At 37.9% G+C, this 15,983-nt stretch overlaps 2 protein-coding genes across 2 annotated transcripts in view; both read right to left on the reverse strand.

The window, feature by feature from the left end:
- Positions 1-7,454, reverse strand: part of LOC139942170 (dual specificity mitogen-activated protein kinase kinase 5-like) — a 40,129-nt gene extending 32,675 nt beyond the window's left edge. Inside the window, exons 1-3 of the mRNA XM_071938917.1 lie at positions 7,221-7,454; positions 3,564-3,612; positions 1,423-1,490 (exon numbers count right to left, since the gene is read on the reverse strand). Of these exons, the coding sequence (XP_071795018.1) occupies positions 1,423-1,490; positions 3,564-3,612; positions 7,221-7,319 (216 nt within the window). The 5' untranslated portion in view covers positions 7,320-7,454. The remainder of the gene's footprint in view (positions 1-1,422; positions 1,491-3,563; positions 3,613-7,220) is intronic.
- A 2,501-nt stretch (positions 7,455-9,955) lies between these two features.
- LOC139942123 (betaine--homocysteine S-methyltransferase 1-like) lies at positions 9,956-15,812 on the reverse strand. The gene is made up of 8 exons (XM_071938841.1): positions 15,657-15,812; positions 13,802-13,934; positions 13,415-13,533; positions 12,666-12,857; positions 12,378-12,531; positions 11,528-11,710; positions 11,157-11,385; positions 9,956-10,788 (listed from the first exon to the last, which is right to left on the reverse strand). Exons 1-8 carry the CDS (start codon positions 15,666-15,668, stop codon positions 10,620-10,622), a joined length of 1,191 nt encoding a protein of 396 aa, XP_071794942.1. The 5' UTR covers positions 15,669-15,812; the 3' UTR covers positions 9,956-10,619.
- Between the last annotated feature and the right edge of the window lie 171 nt (positions 15,813-15,983).

Consider the following 15,983-nt stretch of genomic DNA (forward strand, 5'->3'; position numbering starts at 1 on the left):
CCCGAGGGATATGGTTGAACAAAGGTTGCATCTGACTGGAAACCTGTGTGGTCACTCATTCCAGAGGCAGCCAGTGTCTGCAGAGAGCTGTTGGAGTGCGGATGCCAAACACTGCTGCAGTGCTTCAGAAACTGCAGATGCCGCAAAGTGCAGGCTTTCTTGCACAGCGCTTTACAACTGCAGCAGAAGCTGCCAAAATCTTTGAAGATATTGTCAGTTTAAACCAATTTTCCCCACATGGGACTGTTTTAATAGTTAAGACGGTAGTAACAACAAAATATAACTGTTTTGCATATTTCGAACCAGGATACTTAATTTATTATTGTAGTGGCCATCTTGGATTTCTGACAACACATAATTACCCAGGCACATCATCAGTTCATTAATGTTGTTTAAGTGCAGGATATGTAAACAAAACCACCAAAGTAAATATTTCAAAATGACCTTTGCTTAAATGATAAAAATGTACCGAAATAAGTGCTTAAATATAGGATTTTGCAGCAATTTTGAAATTATGCAAATTAGGTACCTTCCAAAAATATTTTTTGGTGTCACCCCTTCTAAAATTGATTTCTGGGGCCTATAGAAGGTACCTGTCAAATTTGGTGCTTTGGGCCAGTCGGTCACGATTCCATCCCTAAGCTACCTGACTATAAAAGGTGCTTGTGTTAACATAACATTGGTGTACAGAACACAGTTACAAAATACATGTAATTTTCATACTCTATCAAGTTCCTTTGAATAAGTGTGTACAATTTAGAGTGAACAAAGAAAACTTGACTACAGCAGGGTTTGAACCTGAGACATCTTTATTTAACTGCTGGCACTCTTCCTGAGCTACAGTATAGTAGCCCTATGATGGAGGTCTCCCCATTTTGCCGAAATCCTTGTGGGGGAGTATTCAGTTGTGGGAGAGTATTCAGAGGTCCTCCAACATTAAAGGAACACGTTGCCTTGGATCGGTCGAGTTGGTCTTAGAAAAGCGTTTGTAACCGTTTTTTATAAAATGCATATGGTTAGAAAGATGTTGTAAAAGTAGAATACAATGATCTACACAAATTTGCCTCAAAATTGCGTGGTTTTCGTTTTACTTTGCGAACTAACACCTTCGGCCATTTATTGGAGTCAAAAATTTGACTCCCATAAATGGCCGACCGTGTTTATCGACGAGGTAAAAGGAAAACCACGCAATTTTGAGGCATATTTGTGTGGATCATTGTATTCTACTTTTAAAACCTCTTTCTAACCATATGCATTTCATAACAAACGGTTTCAAACGATTTTAGACCAACTCGTCCGATCCAAGGCAACGTGTTCCTTTAAACTGCTGTACATGTATAGCCAGGGATCATTCCTGTGATACCATACAACCTGGGAAGCAATAGTGAGGGTTGTTATCAAAACTACTACAAAGACACTTACATATGCCATCATTGCTTGCATCTCATCATTACTTCTTACAGTAATACGATCACCATCTTCATCCTCATCTGTAAAAGAGTCAATTGATACACATGGTTTTAAAACTTGCTATCTACTGCTAATGTAGATTTCAGAATCCAGTAAAATGCACATTTCACTGGGATTGATTGGGTGGGATCCAAAAGAAGATTGTGCTTCAAAGTTTTTTTAGGCCAAATAAAAAAAAATACCAGTTGATCGTCCCCGCCCGCATCCTTTTTGGGGGCGCATCCTTTTTTTTTACTATTTACTATTTTTCGATTTTTGTAAAAAAATAAAATAAAATAAAAATGTGGTGTTTTGTTTTGTTTTTTTATCCGTCTATTCAAAAGGACTGGCCTAGGAATCTAACTTGATGCTCTCGAACACTTGTAACCGTCTGTTTCATAAAACAATATTAGTGAATGCCTACCAGCAAATCGTTTCGACCCTGTTAGTGTTAGTGTTAACACAGGTCATCATGCAACTAATAGATATAAATAAGGTTGATTCAAACTGAAGAATTGGTGGCCTGTTTGATTTGAAATAATTAGCGGCCATCTTAAAAAAAAATAGTAAGGCCCTCATCCTCCTCTTTTTTGACAAATCCGGACGATCAACTGGTATGTTTTGTTATTTGGCCTTACCTGTAAAACAATTACGTACACCAAACACAACACCAGATTCAAGTCATGTATCATGTGCCCCAACATGCAAAGATAATACAATCCAGTTGTATGATATGAAAGCAAATTTCCTATTTAAAGGCAGTGGACACTATTGGTAATTGTCAAAGACTAACCTTCACAGTTAGTGTATCTCAACCAAGTTGATCTCAACGTATACATAAAATAACTAACCTGTGAAAATTTGAGTTCAATCGGTCATCGAACTTGTGAGATAATAATGAAAGAAAAAAAACCTGGTCACACGAAGTTGTGTGCGTTTAGATGGTTGATTTCGAGACCTCAAGTTCTAAATCTGAGGTCTCAAAATCAAATTTGTGGAAAATTACGTCTTTATCGAAATCTATGCCATATCAGAGGGAGCTGTTTCTCACAATGTTTTATACCATCAACCTCTCCCCATTACTCATCACCAAGAAAGGTTTTATGCTAATAATTATTTTGAGTAATTACCAATAGTGTTAGTGTCCACTGCCTCTAAGGACCAAACAAATAAACAGGTAACATGAAAAGAAAATTAAAAAGTTACTGAGCTTTTCCTGTTCTAGCTACATGTACACGTTGTATGTTGTAGAACAAAAAGCTTTATACATGATTAGATTTCTTCTCTCCCAAATGTTTTTATATTAATAATAATATTATGTCAATCCTAACTTCAATTTCAAAATTATAGAATTTATAGCATGAACCTGCATTGTAATGTATGTCAGGCACTTAAAGGCAGTAGACACTATTCGTAATTACTCAAAATAATTATCAGCATAAAACCTCACTTGGTAACGAGTAATGGGGAGAGGTTGATAGTATAAAACATTGTGAGAAAAGACTCCCTCTGAAGTGCCATAGTTTTCGAGAAAGAAGTAATTTTCCACGAATTTGATTTTGAGACCTCAAGTTTAGAATTTGAGGTCTCGACATCAAGCATTTGAAAGCACACAACTTCGTGTGACAAGGGTGTTTTTTTCTTTCATAGTTATCTCGCCATTCCGATGACCAATCGAGCTCAAATATTCACAGGTTTGTTATTTTATGCATATGTTGAGATACACCAGGTGAGAAGACTGGATTTTAACAACTACCAATAGTGTCCAGTGTCTTTAAAGTCTTAAAAAGAGACATCAATCAGAGCATTTGAGTGGATGTCTCCCCTTCTGAGACCGAGACCGAGACTTCAATAGGGAAAATTGAGAATGAGATACATGTACATGTAGTTAGCGCAACCGCTCTCAAGACCAGAACTACAAACTATAGTTTGAACATCTCAAATAGCTTGCACTGAAGTCCGGACATACCCTACTGTATTGTTGGCAGGCATTGACGCAGGTTGTGACTCACAAGGAAAATAAACATACTTTATAGCAGAAATTGTTTTTTTCAAAATAAATATCAAAAATCATACGTATCCAACACCAAACCAAAAGCTCTGTTTAAACTTACATTCAAATGCAGTAATGGAACCATCCTGTAGGACTTGGGCAATCACATCCTGAACAGAAAAAGGAACTGAATCATTTAATGAAAATACAAACTTACTCAGTTAAAAAAAAACTATCATTATTTGTATACAGCATACAAGAGCAGTGTATGAACATGTACATCCAGATCCACATATGAAACTATTTCTACGTTTTAATATTGTTTTTCGTTATTTCACAATGAATTACTCCTTTTACAGTACGTAGGTGGCCATTTGATCATGTTTATTATATAGCCTATATTTTAAATGCACATTGGAGACCAGTGTAGTTGTTTTTGATGAAACAGTGTTGACTTTGTCTTCTGATTGATAAAATTATAAACACTTTTTGAGGACGACCATGAGAAAAATTTACTTTAGACTTGAACCTCCGGATTTAAGTATTGATGCTCTACCAGCTGAACTATCGGATAACTTTCCGTATGGCGCCACCACCTTTTCACTCATTTTTACAAAAAGGGAAATCTCATTGAGGTAAATTAGATACTACAGTCGTTTGACCAGTTTTGGATCACTTTTTGAATTTACATTGGTTTTTGTTGCAATCTCTTTGATATCTTAAACAAAAAAGTTTATCACTTTACCTAAACATGACATAAAACTCACCAAGTATTCACTGACAAAAAAAGATTATTTCTTTCAAAGAGGCTTTGAGAAAAGTATCGTCACCTGTTTGACCAGTTCAGGATCAGATGAATCTATTCTGAATCAGTAGAGTGCCCTTTATTGCAATCCTATACTCCCATTCATAAAACTGTCTCTCAAGGACAAAACTTCAGGGGTGTGTTGGCATGGACTTGGACTTCCTTTCTTTAGTGAATGTCATGCAAGTGTCTTCAATAGCAGCGCAAAAACCCAGCGACAAAACCACAAAACAACAGCAAAGGCAAATGAAAAAGTGAAGCGAACCTAAAAAGCATTATTGACCCCTCCAAGTTTAATTTTCTCACAAAAAAAAAAATCTACAATGAGATGTTGAGTGATCCCGAACTGGTCAAGGGTAAATTGCCCCCCCCCCCCCCCCAAAGAAGATTTTGGTAACTTCGTCTCCTCAAAAAAACAAAATGACTGCACAGTATTTACAGGAATTTTTTTTTACACATTGTTATCATTTTACATAAATATTTTTTGCCCTGGCACTCCAATTCTAAAGGTAAGAAGTTTTAACAGTGTTTTTCAACCAACATTTTTAAACAAAAAAATGATCAATTTCGCAGACAACCTTCAGGAAAACGGCCATTATTTATTTGCTGATGATGTTTGGCACCTTATTTTGGGTTTGTTGGTTTAATGGGTGTTAATCTTCACATTTATCAACAGAAATTGGTAATAATGAGAAGTGATATAATTATTTGGTTATTGCAAAGTTGAAGTGATCCCGAACCGGTCAATGATCCCGAACTGGTCAAATGACTGTATATTATTTCGTATCGAATGAAAAAGTGGTGGCGTCATACGGAAACTTTTCCGAACTATCTCATGTAGCACAAATGTTGGCGGTGTCCCTAGCCAATGTTTATTTTCTCAATATGATTGATTGATTGAACCTAAAATTGTTTAAAATTTACCCAGTGGCCCCTCTGTAGCCCCATAAATAGTGCCAAATATGCTGGGTGTATTTGGCACTATTTATGGGGCTTATTCCTCTGCTGTCACTTTCCAAGTTGTATCGACTATCGTAAACTTTGGTGTGATCCCTAGTGGATCCCTAGCGGATACGATTTTGAACCCACAACCTAGCAAAATTGGGTCCTACTACTTGCCGTCAACTCACCTGCGCCGTCAACTCGCCGTCAATATACATTTAAAATCCACAAAAGAAGCATAGAACTGTAAAGTATAAGCTCAAAGAGAATTCACGTAAGTTTTAGGTCATATTTCGGAATAAAAATTTAGTTTCTTTCTCGTGAAAAAATTATCTCGAAGCAGCAAAACCGTCGGCCGCCATCTTGCTTTTTCACAATGATTAGTCTTGGCCAAAGATGTCAATGATTGGATTTTTTTTATCAACACAAGTGAAAGTCGTTTTTGTGAATGAATTTTTACCGAAAACCATGAAAAATAATAAATATGTAGTAAGCTTGGGCGATATCACGATATTATCGAATATCGCGATATTAATTTGGAAACGATTTCGATATCAGATGGATTTGGTTTTAATCGAAATATTGATATATCGCGATATCGATTAAATATCGCGATGTATTTGCTAGCTGAGACATCTTGCACCCCATAGGTTTGGAGTAAAACCAGAAGAATAGGTCATTAGAACACCTTTCTTATGCTATGACTGTCTCTTCTACAACTTTCACTTGGAGTTTGAAGACTGATGAATGATGTCAAATTTAATTAATCGCGATAATATCGAATATTGCGATATATTGTCGGCGATATATCGTGAATAAAATAAATCGATATCGCCCAAGCTTAATATGTAGTTTAGCCCAGACTTAACACTTCCGTGCCCATTCTATAGATTTTTCATGTAAATTTAATGAGTTGACGGCACGAAAATGAGTTGACGGCGAGTTGACAGCAAGTCGGCGAGATGACGGCAAGTAGTACCTCGTAGGAGGTCCTGTTTTCGAGGTGTCCCTAAAATCGTGGCAAATCTTTTACCTCTCTGTGCGCGATGTAAACAGTCCCTAGATAAAAATTGTGTGGTTTTATTTGCCAAGCAAAGAGTCTCCTCTCCCTTGACCAAAACTTAGAAACACGTAAGGCTCCACTCCATTTGCACTTGCAAAAATGCAAAAAGTTTGCTATTTTAGGCATTTCTACAAGGTACAAAAATATGTCATAATGTTGAGGCCATATAAAAATATTTGCCCACCGAAAAAGTTTCATCAAACACTATTTCAATTCACAATTCATGGTGATCAAAATAATTTGACTGAATGTTTTTCTGAGCATTCTTGAAAAAAAAATACAGAGGCTTAAAGAAGCCATGTGCCTTATATTATTTTCTAATATTTTTGGAGATTTTTGTAGTGTAACCCTCGTATCAATACTATTATTAATATTAAAATTTAAACATCAGCTCATTGATTCAATTATCACTGTTTATTTACACGCTTTATTAAAAATATTAAGAAAAAAAATATTTAAAAAATAAATAAAAATCAGATTTGGAAGCCAGTAATTATTCACACTTTTTATATTTTTTTTTATTTTTGCAAATTACCATGGTAATTTTAAAAATTTAATAAAAAAATATTTTGAATAAAATGAAGGCAACTGCTGGCTATACAGTCATACATAGAGTCTCAAAGAACACTTGTAGTCACGCAGATGTTTCTTCCATGTATGGCTTCACCGGGAAACCATACTTTCTCGTTTGCCGTGAAAACAGGAACAACTCAATACAAATGGGGCCAGTTGAAGTCATCCAAGATCGGTGTGTGGTGTGAACATTTCAATGTCCATCAAGTTTTGATACATGTTTGCATACTTCATATTAACAAATGAAGATAATTAGGGCATCGGTTGATATATGGCATCATTATTTTTTCCCCAATTCAAAGAAAAAGGCATAATAGCGTGAAAACTGGTAAGCAGAGGATACTAGTAGTAGTAGGACCGGCAACAATATTTAAAACCAGAAATGTAATGCTCACCAGGACGTCTTGAAATGATACGTGCGGCGACTGAACAGTCCAATCGACATTTTCCCCATGTTGGTTCGTGATCCGTATCACAACAGGCTGTGTCGTCATATTAACAGCTTATTAACAAACATAGTTTGAAGAAAAAACTGGGCTCAAACAACTGAATTCATACAATTAGACTTTAAAAAAACTGAAAGGGCCATGCAATCGGTATCGTTTGACGATTGTTATTTCCGACTGACCAAAAACCATAGAGTAGTACACGTCGTGTATCTGTACGTAGTAGTGTAACGTGTCTGTAAAGCTAAAGTGACTGCGTAGGTACCAGACTGTGTATAGTTCGTTTGTAGTCAATACATATTGATCTTTGCTCCACTGTGTTTGGGTGTGGTCAAATGAAAACAGAATGGGTGTGGTCACGATTGAAACCATTAGCCTAGATTCCAAACGCGTTAAACGATTTACCTAGATAATCAAAGATATTTATGAGAAACGAGTACGTGAGAGAGAGGAAATTTTATCGGAAAACTGTAAGCTAAACCAACAAGTGCATTTATATTTTGGCCAAGTGTAATGTTGTGGTACTGCGGTCCGAGAGTCAATAACATCAGGCTCGTAACCCATACCACTCCAGGAACATACATTATTGGTAAGAAAAACAGTTCCTAGATCAAGCTACCCTTATTGCGTTGTAATTCGTTTTGAATACTATATGAGGAGAGTTTTTATCAAGCCGACCATGGGCGTCAATCAGGGGGGGGGGGACAGGGGGACAGGGGGACATGTCCCCCACCATTTGGAGGGTGGGGGACACAATATCCCATCCCCCCATCTTTTGACCACCTTTATCATGAAGCCCAAGTTTTGCATTGTGTAAGACGAAACCCTGTGTCCCTATAATATGGGCATTAATCTTGTGGGCAAAGGATGACACAATATCCCCCCCCCCCCTCAAAATTGGCCCTAGATAGCAACACAGAGCATCTAAAATGCAAAATTTTCCCGGACCCTTAATCGGGCCCGCACCCCGAGCCGTAAAGGCTTCTCACGCGCATGCTCCATCGTTGACAGATTTGCACCTCCCCCTTGAAAGAGTGGAAGGGACGTGTACCCCACCCCTCCCCCACCCCACCCCATTTTCGAAAGGTGGGGGACACAGTATCAAACTGTTCCTCGTGTCGTTTGACCACCTTTATCATGAACATTGTGTTTTGCACTGTGGAACTGTGGAGCACTGGAACACAATATTCACACAGCTCATTGTTCTGTTTCGTTTGCCATTTGGCCGCTAAATGGCCTAAAGATTGCACCACATAGCATCTAAAAATACAAAATTTTCCCGGGCCCGGACCCATGCCGTAAAGGTTTCACACTCACGTGCTCACTCTTTGACAGTATTTCCCCCTAAAACTTGGTTCATAGATCCGCACTTGAAGATGCTGTCAACCCAAAAGGTTCTACTGCTGCTCACATTTTACAGATGTTCTGTTCCATTCTGACAGATTTGCCCCATAAAACTTGTGTCTTAGGTCTGCTGGTGATGATATAGGGATGAAACGCCGTCAGAGCATTGAATGCAGAAACAATATGGATATAACGAAGCTATAATTGAGTTGCTTTTTAGGTACAATAACCGTGATAGCAAGAATATGTGCATCATAGCTTGAAATAGGCATTAAATTCCAACATCTGAGAGGGGGAACATCACCCCTCAGATTCACTAGATAGCACCAGAGAGCATCTACGGGCTAAAAACAATTCCCGGGGCCCTAAAGCGGGCCCGGACCCCACGCCGTAAATGTTATGTGTCCCCCCCCCCCCCACCTTTCAAGACGGATTGACGCCCCTGAAGCCGACAATCACCAATGCCTAAACTGGTTTTCGGCGAGCCTTCTTGGGTCAATTATGGATTATGGGGATTCTAGATTATGTGGGATGTGGTCAGGTATTTGAAAGGGGTACAAAAATTACTCAAAGTCATACAGTAAGTGCAGAGATAGTAAACTTTCAAATAAAGAACTTTAAAAGCGATCTTGTTTATCTTGTTTGACTCAATGCTTTTGACAGAAAACTCCATGATGAAAGACGAGTTGATTTTCATCTTCAAATTAGGCCATGTCTGGCTAATTGTGTTTCATTTTTAATAATTATGGGTATAATGTTTTCAATCCCGTAGGTGCAATCAGTCTCAGCTTTGGGCACTTTGGGTAATTGTCAAAGACCGGTCTTCTCACCTGGTGTATCTCAACAACTGCCAAAAAAAACCTGTGAAAAGTTGCGAGGTAATCATGGAAGTTGTGTGCTTTCAGATGCTTGATTTCGGGACCTCAAAATCTAATTCTGAGGCCTTGAAATCAAATTCAATCATTTATTAAGTGGAAAGATACTTCTTTCTCGAAAACTACTTAAAAGGGAGCCGTTTCTCACAATGTGTTATACTAAACAGCTCTCCATTGCTTGTTACCAAGTAAGTTTTTGCTAACAATTATTTTGAGTAAATACCAATAGTGTCCCCTTCCTCGAAACACGACTTCTTGTAATAATCTAATTTAGTTTAGATCCAAGACCTGTGCCACGCATCAAGCTTAGAACAATGTCAAGCTATGCATTATTGTCGCTCCACACATTAATTAACAACTATTCAAACAAAACTTCCAATTAGTGTGTTTATTTAATCATTTCACTTATCGGTATATAATGTTTAAAAAAGTATGATCATACAAGTATGCAAAACAGACACATAATTTTCATATGCATGTTCATCTGTGACGATGTCATGCTTTTAATATAATGCAGTCAACTTTTTGTGCAACAAACTCTCTTTTGAAGTACTATACGTGTTATTATTCCTCGTTAAAGGGATTGTAGTTTGGTAATGGACCTTGTGCTTGTTTTAATCCTATGTAGGTTTTTCAGACAGGAAGAATAATCTGCAAATAGAATTCACTTATGAGAAGCGTTACAGTGATAGTTTTTCACAGTGATAGTTTTTCGGAATAAAATGTGGTATCTTTTTCCATAACCGCAGTATTTCGAATCGGCCTACTTTCGAGTCATTACGAAACGTAATTGTGCAACCTTTAACGTCTGACAACGTACAAGTCAGAAATCTACTCTCATCCTTTTAACAAACTTTCAAATTGCCAAGGGATGTTGTTATCGTAGATTGAGAAGAGACTCTTGTTTAGTTTTTGTGTTTTGTGTTTGCAGCTGCACTCAGTGAAGGCCTACCTTCAATCGGCAATAGTATGACTGTCCAACGCCTATACATTATACAACATGTTCGTTACAGATTCTCAATAAATGAGTGAAACCCTAAAAAAAAATCGATCATTGTTGACTCATTACGAACCCATTTTAACTTGTTTTACTGCTAGTTTGAAAGCTCTTTAGCAGGTAGAGAACCCTTTAGTGTTTAACGAAGAGTGATTTGAGCTCATCGTTGGTTGTAGTTTCACTGTGTTGTTTCAGGATATCGTCACCCTGAGTGACACCCCACTGGTCGGGTGTAGATAGAGCTGCACTCAATGGTCGGCCACTGGATGGTTGAAGATTCTCCCAATACTCTCGACGAGCCCTGTATGGAAGAAACCATGTGATTATGTTATAATGTGAACATCAGAATCGAATCGTCGAAAAAAACAATCATAACGATTGTTCAGCATGAACGGCAATGGGCCAAATTATCTTTAATCATTAAGACAAGGCAAAAGACTTTTTGTCTATCCATGCGGACATTACGTTTTGTAGAATTTGAATTCGTTTTTTGCAGGAGTTGGTACTCTGGATTCAACAGTCAGGCAACATGGCTGACGACTACCGCATCAAAGGTTAATTTTTCACCCCAAGCAAACGTTTGAATATTGTGATTCTTTTGTGAACGGTTTGTTTTTGTTTTTGTTTAGTTGAATTATTACGGGTGTAGATGAATGGATGTTGTTTTACCTAGCTCTGACCCATGGTTTGGTATGTTGCCTCAAACCATCACCCCACATCCCGTGCTTCTTAGAACCTTCAGGTAGTCGGCCACGCTCCTTAGCGAGCTCCTCGGCCATAGCTCTGATATGATACGGTTCGAATCCACAACAAGCTCCGATGAAACGAACTCCAAGATTGTAGGCTTCTCTTGCGTACCGATGGGCATCCCAACGTGTTATAATACGTGGCTCTAAGCCTGTAAATAGATACCATTAATCACAAGTCATTAAAGTGCTTACACAAAAGACAATGTTAGCGAAAAACAACTTAACGTCATAGTTTTTTATTAAGAAAATATAGATATTGAATAATAAGAAGTAGACTTAATGTAGACTCACCAAAGGGGAACTCGGGCAGATCAATGAATCCTTGCTTCTTGGCGTCTGGGGTCTTGAAGCCTAGCGGTTGTGAAATCAAATGCTTCTTAAAACCTGCCCCTTCCAATCCCTCCTTCATCTTCTTGATCCCAGCTAGAGTCACATCCGGGTCAAAGTGACAGTTGATTCCGATGACGTCAGCTCCTAAGGGAGAAAGATTCAATATTGTAACCATTATGATATTGCTATCTTTTATGTGCATTTGAAATAAGAAATATTGTTTAGTTACCGCATTTAGTTGTATTATGTATAAACATGTTTGATGTAAAATTTAAAGGAACACGTTGCCTTGGATCGGACGAGTTGGTAAAAACAAAAGCGTTTTTAACCGTTTTTTATATAATGCATATGGTTGAAAAGATGTTTTAAAAGTAGCATACAATGATCCACACAAGTTTGCCTCGAAATTGCGTGGTTTTCCTTCTACTGTGCGAACTATCACCGTCGGCCATTTATGGGAGTCAAAATTTTGACCCCCATAAATGGCCGACGTGTTAGTCGACGAGGTAAAAGGAAAACCACGCAATTTCGAGGCATGTTTGTGTGGATCATTGTATTCTACTTTTACAACATCTTTCTACCCATATGCATTTTATAAAAAACGGTTACAAACGTTTTTCAAAGACCAACTCGACCGATCCAAGGCAACGTGTTCCTTTAAAACAAATTGTCACAGCCCATAATCAGGTTCCTCCACAAAGTCACCATTAAAACTTGGATCAGAAGTCCCCGAAACAGAGTACGTGACTGTTACAGTTCTAATTGGAAGTTCTGAGTTTGTTGAAAAGGTTAACCTTTATTTCTAACTGACCTGCTTGAGCCATTTTGACGGCACATTCTCCAGCAGAGACGCCGTGCATGTCACCTTCGGGACCGATACACATCGTAGCCACACAAGCCATGTCTGGACAACTCTTTTTAACTGATTCAATAGCCCAAGTCATCTCTTCAACATGCTCAAAATACTGTAGAGGAATCAAACACACGGTCATAAGTTATTTTAAACAATATTAGTTGTTGTTTCTGTTGCATACACATTAAATTCTATAAAACTTTACAGAAGACCATCACTACTTCGTTAATGCTATTGCCACCTTACCTCTGCAATCATAAAGTCCACCTTGTTTTCAAGAAACACTGTAAGTTGTTTCTCAAACTCTTTCTGGACAGCTTCTTTTCCTTTGCCTGACAAGTAGGTTGGTGTTTGTGAAATACCGCCTGCGACTAAAGCATCACCCTCATTCGCAACCCCTCGAGCAATATCGCATGCTTTCTTGTTGATTAAGGCTCCCTAGAAGAAAGGCACACAAATAACGGTTAACATTATTAAATCATGAGCACAATTTGTTTTTAAATACTGTTAGCGTTGTTTGCACGCCTGCCGAGTGTCTTACATGACCTCATCAAGTTGTTCTTTGTTTTATATAGAAGCAGTATCAGTGTATACATCGCATCAGTTGCATGGATGCTTAAAGGCAGTGGACACTATTGGTAATTACTCAAAATAATGATTGGCATAAATCCTTACTTGGTAACGAGTAATGGGGAGAGGTTGATGGTATAAAACATTGTGAGAAACAGCTCCCTCTAAAGTGTCCTAGTTTAGGAGAATGAAGTAATTTTCCACGAAAAGTTTAGAACTTGAGGTCTCGAAATCAAGCATCTGAAAGCACACAACTTCGTGTGACAAGGGTGTTTTTTCTTTGATAGTTATCTCGCAACTCCGACGACTGATCGAGCTCAAATTTTCACAGGTTTGTTATTTTATGCATACGTTGAGTTACAGCAAGTGAGAAGACTGGTCTTTGACAATTACCAATAGTGTCCACTGTCTTTAAAGTTACTTACGGAGTATTTTGACTGTGCCTCATTACCACGGTTTTGCAACTTGTCGTCACTAGCATAGAAAGTAAATGTCTGCATGACGTCAGATCCAGCACGAAGGAAATCACGATGAAGCTGACGAACTAAAAAAAGTAATAATACTAATGTAAATGCAATTTGCAATTAATAATATATTAATTATCTATTAGATATAGAATAATTGATCATAGTGGTAATATTTGTTTAAATAACTATTTGTTCACACTATACAATCACAACCGAAATATAGAGCACAATGTTTATACCGTCCAAAATATGTACGATTTAAAGAAAAAACAAAATTGTTCATTGCCCTTTTGGCAATAATGTTTGTTTAGGTTTGTTTGTCCGTCCTTCCATTGGACTGCTTACCAGCTTCTGGGTTTTCTACGGTGGCCTCTGGTGTCCATGGACCTGCCTTCACATAGCCACGTTTCTCAAGTGCAAACACGAAACCACCGTCTCCAATGACGACTTCCCCAGCATCCAATCGCTCCATAAGGCCCTGTAGAAAGTGCAGTCAAAACATTCAGCCCGAAAACCCATAAACGATGTTTTGTGGTAGATTTTGTATACGTTCATAATGCAGTTTTGGTTCCGTTGAATCGATCGAAATAAGTGACGTTGGTAGTACCTCGATGCCCTCCGCGTTTTATTGTAGGCCAAAATATGTTTATTTAATTATATATAACTATATTGGAAGCTGTTATTTTCCCGCTTCTTTCTGGATCCTTCCCTTAATCCCTTTCCCCTCTCTTTTTCTATAAATGGATATGTATTTGTTTGTACTTGTTTTATGCCTCTGAAGAAGGTCCGGTTTGGATCGAAAGCTAAGGCCACCTACCCTATTCATTATATTGGAAATGGAATATGCAGGTATGCGCCCGCTTTCAGAAAGCTTTATGAACGAAAATTAAACAAAATTTATCTGGGGTATTTCTTTTTATCTGGATCTAATAATCATTTAAGCTTACCCTGGACTACCCCCTCTGCTTGTTTGTTATGTAAACTATTATAATGTTTACCAGGCTGATGTTTACACACCTATATCGATAAAGCTTGGTCGCTGGTCAATATTATAAGTAGGTCTTTATTGGCCATTGTATTATTATGCAGTTCTACTGTAGCTGGGTGGTAAACCAAAGTCCAATCTTTGTGTGTTATCCGTGCCATTTGTCCCGACCTGGCTTTAAGCATGGAGGTAGAAATCCTCCATGCTACAAGTAAAGCATACCCTGGGGTTTAAATCGCCAACGCGATCCTTGGGTAACAGTTCCGCGCCGTTTTTCAACGAAACTGCCAACGAAACCATAAACTTAAAAAAGTTAACTTTGCTTTGTACGTTTTGAGGAAACTGAATTAAGGATTATTTTTTTGCAGGAACTGAAACTTTTGGTCCCGATTTGGGGGCGGGTGCTCGAAAGGTGATCTAATGCAGATTTTCAATTTTACTATGACTTCATATCCCAATCAATTTGGGATAACTCAAAGTTTTTCACAATTGAATAAAACAAGATTTTACGTTTAATGCATTTGGGTGTAGGCCTACTGGCAGTCGGCTCGGTATTCTCCGGCGAAAAACTTTCCAGTTATAATTAAGTTGTATTAAAAACTATTCAGAACTGTTTACAAGTGCTTCGACATGATGGTCGATCAAATAGCATAACAACAATACAAACAGTAGGCATAATCGTATAAAGAAGTAAATAATAAGTTAAAGGCAGTGGACACTATTGGTAATTACTCAAAATAATTATTAGCATGAAACCTCACTTGGTAACGAGTAATGGGGAGAGGTTGATAGTATAAAACATTGTGAGAAACGGCTCCCTCTGAAGTGGAGTAGTTTTTGAGAAAGAAGTAATTTTCCACGAATTTGATTTCAAGACCTCAGATTTAGAATGTGAGGTCTCGAAATCAAGCATCTGAAAGCACACAACTTCGTGCGACAAGGGTGTTTTTTCTTTCATAGTTATCTCGCAACTCCGACGACCAATCGAGCTCAAATTTTCACAGGTTTGTTATTTTATGCATACGTTGAGATACAGCAAGTGAGAAGACTGGTCTTTGACAATTACCAATAGTGTCCACTGCCTTTAAGCATCTGTCGTGGCTTTAGACTTCAGAATATCAAGAAAATAATATTAACAAACGAGTAAAGGTATAGTCATGTTGTGAATTTCAATTTTTTTTAAGTCAAATTATTATTGTTTGAAATTAAGTTTACCTTTTTGGACATGTTGATGGTTTGAAGGCGTGTGGCACCTAAGAACAGTGGTATGCTGCAGGCAGAGTGTGGGCGGGAGATCCTAGAGCGTGGAAGAGTAGCAGGGAAGTGACCGAGTTTAGGTCATGACTATCGCTATAGGTGTTCACCTGTTAAGGTATGATAAAGAATCGATACCGTTTAAACCACTCATATTATTAGAAGTGGAGTCGATTCCATGGCATGGAATAACACGTTTAGTTACATCATGAATACTCGTATGGTGATGTCGTGGTTGTCATCCAATCGAAACATTGTCATTCGAAGTAATCGAATCGAATCTGTTGG

Source organism: Asterias amurensis, chromosome 9 (assembly GCF_032118995.1).
Source record: "Asterias amurensis chromosome 9, ASM3211899v1".
Taxonomy (NCBI): domain Eukaryota; kingdom Metazoa; phylum Echinodermata; class Asteroidea; order Forcipulatida; family Asteriidae; genus Asterias; species Asterias amurensis.

Excerpts from the sequence above, each read along its gene's own strand:
- LOC139942123 (XM_071938841.1), bottom strand. Across the intron at positions 13,534-13,801 it reads CGTAGAAAACCCAGAAGCTG|TTCGTCAGCTTCATCGTGAT; the intron begins GTAAGCAGTCCA and ends TACTTTTTTTAG. Across the intron at positions 11,711-12,377 it reads CGTCAAAATGGCTCAAGCAG|GAGCTGACGTCATCGGAATC; the intron begins GTCAGTTAGAAA and ends TTTCTCCCTTAG.